At 53.3% G+C, this 9,722-nt stretch overlaps 1 protein-coding gene across 2 annotated transcripts; it reads left to right on the top strand.

Annotated features, from left to right (window-relative positions):
- Positions 1-1,952: 1,952 nt before the first annotated feature.
- DUSP26 (dual specificity phosphatase 26) lies at positions 1,953-7,611 on the top strand. 2 transcript variants are annotated; one of them, XM_047091288.1, is made up of 4 exons: positions 1,953-2,255; positions 4,300-4,594; positions 6,041-6,255; positions 6,757-7,611. In XM_047091288.1, the coding sequence occupies exons 2-4, from the start codon at positions 4,374-4,376 to the stop codon at positions 6,954-6,956; spliced, it is 636 nt and encodes a 211-aa protein (XP_046947244.1). In that variant the 5' UTR covers positions 1,953-2,255; positions 4,300-4,373; the 3' UTR covers positions 6,957-7,611. The 2 variants fall into 2 exon arrangements, with proteins under 2 accessions (XP_046947244.1, XP_046947243.1); XM_047091287.1 differs by having other exon boundaries at positions 4,297-4,594.
- Positions 7,612-9,722: the final 2,111 nt, after the last annotated feature.

The following is a 9,722-nucleotide window of genomic DNA, read 5'->3' as shown; positions in this document are numbered from 1 at the left end:
TGAGAGCAGAGATTTAAAGAAATATAGAAGTAAAATATGTTCATAGGTCCTTTGATAGATGTCTGTATCAACACAAAGAAGGAAACAGACAAAAAGAGAGTGAATCTAGAAGGCTTTTTAAAGGATGTGATTCGTCCGCCTCATCTTGAAATATACACGTTTGGAATCAGATAGCCTTGGGTTTCCACCTGTGCTCTGCCATTTACTAGCTGTGGGTGAGTAAACTCATCTAGCCAAGCGTGTCTCCTCATGTATTCAGTGAAGGTAATAACACCCACCTAAAAATTGGGTGGGATTAAATGAGCTGATAAATGTGAAAGCCCAAGGAATTGACATAATAAATTATCAATACATGCTGCATCTATTAGTTTCGTCCCCTCTCCTGTCCTACCTTCTCATTACCTTCTCCCCATTAACTCTTTCTTCCAGCCTCCCTCCCCCTCTTGTCCTTAGTTTGGTGTCATCTGGAAACATAATAAACCTCCTAGTTACAAAGAAAAACATAAAGCCCCTTGAGTTGTGGGTTGATTCCTAGTAATTTAATGGTTTTCATGAAGATGTTGATCCATGGACAATCTCTATAATAGCCCATAAACATCTGCCCATGAGGTCTATAGCATGCTTTAAAACATATTTTTCCAGCTTTTTGAGAAAAGTGAAATGCAGGGTTGAAATGAAGGCCTTGCCAAAGGTTGAGATCAAGTTCATCTACAACATCTTCTCAACCTACCAACCCTAAAGACTCTGTCATTTAAAATGAGATTTGTCCAGTAATATGTGGTCTTTCACAATTTGACTTATGGCAATTTTTTACTGATTTTTTCCTGGAACGACAGAGTACATTTTCAACGCTCCCAGGCCAAGCCTTTGTTTTAAATGATGAGGATTTCATTTCTTCATGTAAACTCCAGAGCCAAGAAGGCATGGAAAGGAATTGAGTTTGCTTCTCCAGAAGGAAAAGGCCAAGAAGACTGAAATTGGTCTGTGCTGGAACTTCCCCTTTAGCACAGAACTGACCTAACCCAGAGATCAAAGCCTCATCTCCCACCCCCACAGGGAACACAGTCAATCTTGATTTCAGCTACAGTTGCTAATGTCTTCTCATCTGAAACCAGGTCCAGAGTGATCTTATCTACTTCCTGCCTCCCTCCCGCAGACAGCTCTCCTGGAGTCTGCCATCTACCTGGTTTTCAACAGCATCATCTGATGCCATTCATTACCTCCCCCACCTCCACCATCACACAGTGAACTAGAGACTGGGGACCCCAACACCGCCCTTGCCTTCCACGTGTTGACAATCTTGTAACTGATGAGGTGATTAGAGTAGAAAAGCAAGTCGAGGTAAACCTCACTAAAAGCACAAATGAAGCGGTTTGGGCGTCAATTTCTTCCAGAGTCAGGGGGAAAGTGGCGCAGGCCAGGAGCTGAGCTGGTGGGAGTGGCTAGCTGATAGAAATCCACCGTGCCCTTCTCCATGGTGTGGGGTCACTATCTAGAACAGTTAAGGACATGACCTTTGAGTGCCACTGCCAGGATTTGAAGCTCAGCTCAGCCCATAACTAGCATGTGGCCTGGGCAAATTACTTGGCCTCCCGGAGCCTCAGTCTCCTCTTCTCTAGCATGGGGACCCTGATAATACTCTCTATCTCACAGACCGGTGGTGAGGACAAACGGAGTTATGTGAAACACGAGGTCTATAGTAAATGCTAATAAGGGCTACGGATCGGTGTCATTTATGACACGGTGGTCTTGATACGAAATGGACGAGCGAGGTGCACCATCATGTCTGTGTAATTAGTTAATGCTGCCAGGGGAGGAGCGGGTGTGTTTCAGGCGCTGTCTGGGACGACTTGTATAATGTCATCTTCAAGCAAAATGCCTTGTAATTGGCGCAGCTCCGAAAATACACGTCTGCTGGGGCGTGCACACCGGGCGGGGCTGTGGTCCGTGTCTGGTCTGCAAACACCCGCGGGCGAGCCCACGCTGCGCGTCCACTCGGACCGCTGGGTGTGAGGCTGTGTCTCTGCGTGTCACCGACACACACACACACACACACACACACACACACGCTGATATGAGCCCTGCTTCGACGTGCGTGTCATGGCTTAAAAATAGAGGCTAATCCGTCAGCCGGTCTCGCAGCGGCGGCGGGGGCGGCGGCGGCGGCGGCGGCGGCGGGAGAGTCATGGCCGTGGGGCCGGCTGCGCCTGCGATCTGCCTCCGGGACTGAGACCCCGCGCCGCGCTCGCACCGAGGTACCGGACTGAGGGGGGGGTGGTCGCCTCCCCGGCGCCGAGAGGCTAACGGCTCGAGGCTGGGGGCGGGGTGCGGGGCAGGGAGCGCCCAGGCAGGGGACGCGGGAGCCGAGCTGGCTAAGCACCCCCCACCCCACCCCACCCCCCACCCCGGGCTGCCTCCCTGCTCCCTCAGCGCCTGACTGTCTGGGCTGGCCGGGGCTCGGGCGACAGCCATGAACCTGTTACAACCGCCACGGCGGACGTGGGGGGAGGGGTGCCGCGGGCGAGGGCCCCTGGAAGCGGCTGATGGGATTGGAGAAGGCCGAGGGGCGTCCCCCCCTCCCCGGGACGGAACGGGGCTTCTCCAGCCCCGGGGAGAATTCGAGTCCCACCGAGCTCTTGCCTACACCTGGTCTCCTTCCCGCTTCCTTTTTGCCATTCAGCATCACACAGGCAGCAGAACCTGTTTAGAGAAACCGAGAAACCGTGGTTTGGGAATAAATTGATGGGGTCTTTAGGCCTAAGGAGACAAGGCAGATGATGATGGTGGTGGCGGTGGTTGTGGCTATAGTCCCGTATTTCTGTGCTTCTTCAGCCCCAGCCATTGCAAAATTCTCTCTCCCTGAACACCCTAAGATCCAGGCTCCCCTCAGCGGTCGTGATTCTAATGCCCCTGCTTCCTAAGGCCTGTAGGTACATGGTCTCCCCTGGCCTGGGGGAAAGGAGAGCTGGGGGGGGCGGCCTGGCTGGCCATGAAGGATGGGTTCCCAGAGTGTGTGCAGGTCAAAGATGGCCTCTCCCTACCAGACTTTTGGTTGAGGTGTAGGGGGCAGAAGATTAGGAAGGGAAACCCTTGGGACCAGCCCTCCATCACAGTGGGAGAGAAGGAGGAGGAAGAGGAGACAGGGGGTTTTGCCAAGTGGTCTCTCTGCCTGAAGGGCCCAGGAAGAGTCTCCAAGGCTGGCTCTCTCCCCCACGCTGCGCAGGCTTCCCCTTTCAGAAGGGCCAGCTGGCCAGAAGGGCCCTTTCAGAAGGGACAGAGCCCGAGGCACACATGCTAAGCCCCTCACTGCCAATCCCATGCCCTTCCTAGGGGTCACTTGACTCCAACAGCAACACAGATGGTCACTGCAGCCTCTGAGCTCCTGGGCCTGGCAGGATCCCTCATCCTTTCCCTGCCTCCCCCTTCTTCAATCCCCCAGCCTCCATCTCTCCCCAACACACCCAGACACACTACTCCAGCCTCGCTTGACTCAGAAATCCTCACATTAGAGATGAGGTTTAATCAATAATTTCTGTACGCCGATCGAAGGAGGGTGGTTTGTCTGTCGTGCACATAGATCGGCGCCTTCTTCCATTAGCGCATGCATCCAGCAAGTGTTTTTCAAAAATGTACACTTCCTCTTCTTTGCTAATCCCCACTCACCCCGTCCCCCAACAGACACTTCCCATAGCACGCTTAGTTAGCTCTGAGGCAGTGATAGGGCAGCAGTGGGTTAAAGCAGCCCATCTCTCTGGCGCTGAGGAGACAGGCTTGGCATATGTCATGGCCCCAGCTGCTGCTGTCTTCCTGCTAATTCTCTCTGGGTGGGTCCAAAGCCACCCCTCATTCCCATCCCAGCTCCCTAAGCTCTCTGCCTGTGGCCCCAGGCAAATGAGACCCAGATTCAGGCTGGCAGGAGCTCCAGCAGTGGGCACGGCCACCCAAATATCAAATGTGTGTGTGTGTGTTTGTGTGTGTGTGTGTGTGTGTGTGTGTTTGTGTACGTGTGTCAGGCGTGGGGGTGGAGTGGCGGAGCAGAAAGCCAGCAGCTGGGCATCTCCCTTTCCCCGTAAACAAGGACATGTGACTCTCCCACCTCCTTGCGCGGCTGAGCCAAAGAGCAGAAAGGAGCTGCGGCAGCTTGAAGGAGAAAATAATTGTGGAGGTCCCCCTGCTAGGGCCAGGCTTCCCTTCCCTCCCTGAGGATCCTCTCCCCGGGGCCCAGCCCAGTTGGCAAGAAGGGGAGCCTCTGCCCTAGGCTCACTCAGGTGTGCCTCCCATCCGTTCCTCCTCCAGCAGCAGCCACCTGGAGACGGACGCATCCTCACGGCAGCCGCCCCTGCAGCTGCCGCACGGTTTCCGCCACCTCTAAGATGTGCCCCGGTAACTGGCTCTGGGCGTCTATGACTTTTATGGCCCGCTTCTCCCGGAGTAGCTCAAGGTCTCCTGTTCGCACTAGAGGGGTCCTGGAAGAGATGCCGGCTGTTCAACATCCCTTCCTCAATGTCTTTGAGTTGGAGAGGCTCCTCTACACAGGCAAGACAGCCTGTAACCATGCCGATGAGGTCTGGCCAGGCCTCTACCTCGGAGACCAGTATGTACCTGGCAGCCCCGGGGTCACTGCCGAGCATGTGTGTGTGTGTGTGTGTGTGTGCGCGCGCGCGTGCATATGCATGCAAGAAGGAAGGAGAAGGGTGGAGGGGAGGCGCTGACTCGTGTTGTGGGTTTCAGGTTGAGGACTGAGGGGTAGGGGTGCATGGACAGAGAGTGGAGGATTATGAAGATACCCAACTCTGGACAGAAAGTCTCTGTTCACGTAATAATGTCATTGATTTAGCAAAATTAATTATTGAGTGCCAGTGCTACAAACCGGACATAATAGATGACTTCTCTGACCTTCCATCTATTGTGCTGTGATTCTGGGGGAAAAAAAAAAAAGGCAGGCAGTGGGAGCCAGGAAGTGGGTAGTAAGCTGAAGGGTTGACCAGGCAAACCCACGATGTGTGCAGAGGTTCTGGAAGATGGGGGCCATGGAGAGAAGAGCATCACGGGAAGAGTAGTCCTCCCCTCTCTCTCTCAAGGGCGTTACAGTGTACAAGGAGTTTTTCACATGCATTTTCTCTCTTGATCTTCACAACAGCCTTGTGAGGTAGGTACCACTATCCCCAGGTTACAGATGAGGAAACTGAAGCTCAGAGAAGTGGTGACTGGCCCAAGGTCACACGGGGCGTAAGTAGCAGAGCCAGGACTTGCAGGTTCAAGTTCAGTGCTCTTTCTACTTGAGGAGTTTGCACTGGACAGGGCATTTGCCCTGAGATATGGCCATGGTGCCTGAGAGGTGTCTACCACTGAGCTGAGGGGTGTGGGCCAGACGGACACCTGAAGGTGACATCATAAAACGGTAAATGTGGGTGTGGAGTAACTGGTGAAACATGAGAAGGTTCTGGGTGTCAAAGAGAGCGTAAGGTAACAGGGGAGCTAGGTGTGGGAGCAAGGGCCAGAATCACAGCACCTCAAGGTTACCAGGGAGGTTAAATGTGAGCTGGCCCAACAGCCCACCTGATGTCCAAATTCCCTCTGCCACATCCATGCCTCCACACTGACCTCCTCCCTCTGCTTGAATACCCCGGTGGCAGGAAAATCATTCTCTGCCAATGACTGAAAACCATTCAATCTTTCTTCAGCGTGATTCCATGGCTGGGACAGACTTCCTTACACAAAGTACAGATCCGGTGAATTCTTCCCATAGATCAAGTCAAACCCCGCCGCCTCAGAGCGCTCAATATTTTATCATGTTTGTTGTTCACCCACCCCGTAGTCTTCTCTTCCCCAGGCAGAACCTCCCCAGTGCTCTCAACCCTTGCTCAAGGACGAGACTCCGGGTCATTGCCCATCTTGGGTCCCCGCTCTGGGTCATCAGTAAGTAAGGCAGACGCATGGAGCCAATGACATTAGCTAGGCAGCAGCCAGGGGGGAGACGAGGGCTCCTCGCCCCAGAGCCTCGCTTCCCCACCCTCCCTTTAACCTCTACCCAATGCAGGGACATAGCTAACAACCGCCGGGAGCTCCGCCGCCTGGGCATCACCCACGTCCTCAATGCCTCGCACAGCAGGTGGCGAGGGACGCCGGAGGCCTACGAGGGGCTGGGCATCCGCTACCTGGGTGTCGAGGCCCACGACTCGCCAGCCTTTGACATGAGCATCCACTTCCAGACGGCTGCCGATTTCATCCACCGGGCACTGAACCAGCCGGGAGGTAGGAGGGAAGAGAAGGGAGGAAAGAAACAACGGACATTAAGTTAGGGGAAAGCCCGAGGGTTCAAGTATGGAAGAGATTTTAATGACATGACCAAATGCTCAGCGTATAGTATCAAGGAAAGAAAAATGCCCTCAACTGTTTGCAAAAGGCAATGCATGAAAAGGAAGGAAGGAGATAATCCAAAATGTTAACAGAGTGGCGACGATAACGCACTCGGGAAATATCCCCTGGGTCCCCATTCTGGGCTAGACCCAGGCTTCCGTCGGTGATGAGTGTCTCCCTGTGAGTTGCTGAGCTGAGCTGCTGTGTTGTCCATCTTATTCTGTCTGGGCCTCCCGGGGGGTCTTCGTTCTTCCCACCGCTAGTCTGCACCCCATCCCGTCTCCCCGCACCCCTCCTTACCTGTCTTCCTCCTCACCTGTCCCTACAGCTCTCTCCCTAGCCTTCTCCACCCCCCACCAACAGCCCCACAGCTGCCTCGTGTGTCTGTCCTCGCAGGGAGGATCCTGGTGCACTGTGCCGTGGGCGTGAGCCGGTCCGCCACACTGGTCCTGGCCTACCTCATGCTGTACCACCACCTGACCCTCGTGGAGGCCATCAAGAAAGTCAAGGACCACCGAGGCATCATCCCCAACCGGGGCTTCTTGAGGCAGCTCCTGGCCCTGGACCGCAGGCTGCGGCAGGGTCTGGAGGCATGAGGGGAGAGGAAAGGAAGTCAGGCCAGGTGCATGGGTCCCTGGCTTCCGGCTGGAGGGAGGAGGCCCAGATGTCCCACCGTCTCCCGTAGGCGGGAGAACGACAGGGCTGAGGCTGCCATCACTGCTGCTATTTGCTGGGAGGGGATGGGGAGTGAGGTCGGGTGATGTGCTGGGTGCCCAGGAGGGAGCTGACCAGGGAAGGAAGCAGCTATGGTGTAGGTAGACGGCAGTCCTGGGATTCAGACACCCTGGATTCCAGCCAGGCTGCTCGCAGTGACCCAGAGCCCCTTCCCCCCATTGTGCCCAACTGTCCCCCCTCACTCCCTTATCGAAACGAAAGTGCCATCTCTGCCCCATGCCTGCGCAGGGAATCGGGGATGCCGCAGGCACGAACGTGATGGTGTCCCCTTGTGTGTAGATGGTGGTGTAGAGACAGACGGTGCAGAGAGGGTGTGAAAAGCTGTGAGACCAGAGGGAGAAACCCACAGACGTGTTACTCCAAGCACAGGAAGAGGAAGTGTGGGAGGATTGGCGCTGTGCCTGTGGGCGCTGGCTGCGGCCAGAAGCTGCAGAAGGGCATGGCTGGGAGTCTTTAGAGGGTCGCTCACTTGCTGGCTGCAGGTGTCTCCAGGAGAAATAAAGACGGTGGACAAGAGAAGAGCCTTGTGAAGTCATTGACAGCTCGTAGGTGTTCCCCACCTCCCTTCTGGGAACCCCCGTCTTGCTGGAGATAGCCACAGTTCCTGACTCCCTCACAGTGGTCATAAACCCCCAGTAGTTCTTAGGGATGGTTTCTTTTCTCTCAAGTCCCATTTTACTTGGGCCACAAGCGAAATCTTGAATTGTTATTTCCCTCCATGTCCACACAGGGGCAGCAGAGGACCAAAAACTTCAGGCTTGCAACCAGTTGGTGTAGCTGCTGGCAGGGCATGCCCTCCTCCGTCTGCCAAGCTTAACATAGGTCTCTATTCCCAAACTCAGGGGTGTAGGAAATAATACCTTCGTTTTCAAACATTTCTCATTTCTCTATCAAGTCCCCATCGTGATGGGATCGAATATCCATGTTAAATCAACCCCAGCCTTAAATCCTACATTCAGGGGTTCGGGTTTTGCCTGGTTACCAGGGAGTTGGAGGAGAGGGAAGGAGGCTTGATGTGATTGCTTCTTCTTGTAATCTTTCCAGGTTTGCCTCATTAGAGTGTAACAACGTCTCCTTAGTAAACTGATAAAAATTTAGACTCACCCACCAGAGAGAATAGTATGGTCTTTCTGTTCTCCCAGCTGCAAAAGTGTCAGCTCCCACGTCCCTCCTTTTAAAAAAGACAAGGTCCCAGGGCGCCTGGGTGGCTCAGTCGGTTGAGCGTCCGACTTCAGCTCAGGTCACGATCTCACGGTCCGTGAGTTCGAGCCCCACGCCGGGCTCTGGGCTGATGGCTCAGAGCCTGGAGCCTGGTTCTGATTCTGTGTCTCCCTCTCTCTCTGTCTCTCTCTGTCTCAAAAATAAATAAAAACGTTAAAAAAAATTTTTTTTAAATAAAAAAGACAAGGTCCCAGAGCAGAATATCTGCAGGAGTAGAAGGAGACAGAAGAGAAAGTGAAAAATACGGGGAAGAGAAATCGCTCAATATGCCTGAAGAACGTATCTTACCCCAAAGTATAGAAACAGAATCTCAAAGCTGGAAGGTACCTTCCTAAATACTCCATTTCCAGCCTCCAACAAGGCATAAATAAATCGCCTGTTTAAAGTCTTTCGTGATCATCATCAGGCACCCGCTTAGACACCTTGGACACCTTTGATAGCTTCCACCCCATTTTACTAGCTCTCGACACGAAAAGGCTCTGATACTGTGCCTGCATCACACAGTCCTGCTACAGTGGTAGTGAGATGAAGCCAAAAGATCTGGCAGCCTGGGCTCCGTGGCTCGTAGGGCCTTTGGGCAAGTCGCTTTGTCTCTTCCCCACCTAACTCACATGCCATAGTTCTGTCTGCTTCCACGGAGTTGCTCCGGGCATTTGATTAGATATGCAATACAAAGCTTGGAGCCCAGTCAGCATTTAATAAGCGTTCTTTCTCTTGCTCCGTCCCTCCCCGCGATTTGAAGCCAGCTCTCTGGCTGTCCTGTGTCCTCTTACTTTCCGCCTAGCAGCTCTGATTGTTTCCAAGAGTGCATTTGTCATGAGTTTCCTCCCCAGCCTTGCCACCGGAGGCATCTGATTGTGGCGACCAGCACTGGTCTCTGTGCGTGAAGCTACACCTAGACGACAGGAGACCAGCAGGACCTAGTAGCTGGGACCTCAAATTTCTATTACCGTTGAGGGTCAAATTATTCTAAGGGGCAGAGTGAGGTCTTCCTTAGGAATGTGGATTCTAATCCAAATGCATCGATTCCCTGTCAGAACTAGGGGCAGGAGGACTCAAGAGTAAGTACAAATAACCCAGAAGTAACGCAGGCTCTCAGAAGGACTGTCAGTGTGACCTGACCAGTACAAAGTACGGTAGAGCTGGGACACTCCCCCCCATTTCAGTCTAGTAGATAGATTACTCTTGAGGTAACCGCAGCCTCGGCTGTATTCCTGCAGGCTGAATCTGCCTCCCGTAAATCCCCTGGAATTTTTTCAAGCTGAACAACTTGAGAATTTATTTCTAACTTCTGGTAGGAAAGGATAGTTACTAAAGCGTATTTGACCAAAGATCATCCTCACAGAGGAGGTGGCATATTTTTATCATTTAACAAAGCCATGCTTTGCTTTGCTTAGGGAGTCTTC

This window comes from Lynx rufus, unplaced genomic scaffold, assembly GCF_022079265.1.
Source record: "Lynx rufus isolate CCGP_SWC_20201006 ecotype Redwood Valley unplaced genomic scaffold, mLynRuf1.p SCAF_3, whole genome shotgun sequence".
Classification (NCBI taxonomy): Eukaryota; Metazoa; Chordata; class Mammalia; order Carnivora; family Felidae; genus Lynx; species Lynx rufus.
The sequence above is the reverse complement of the archived record's forward strand: the minus strand, read 5'-3'. Positions and strand labels throughout refer to the sequence as shown.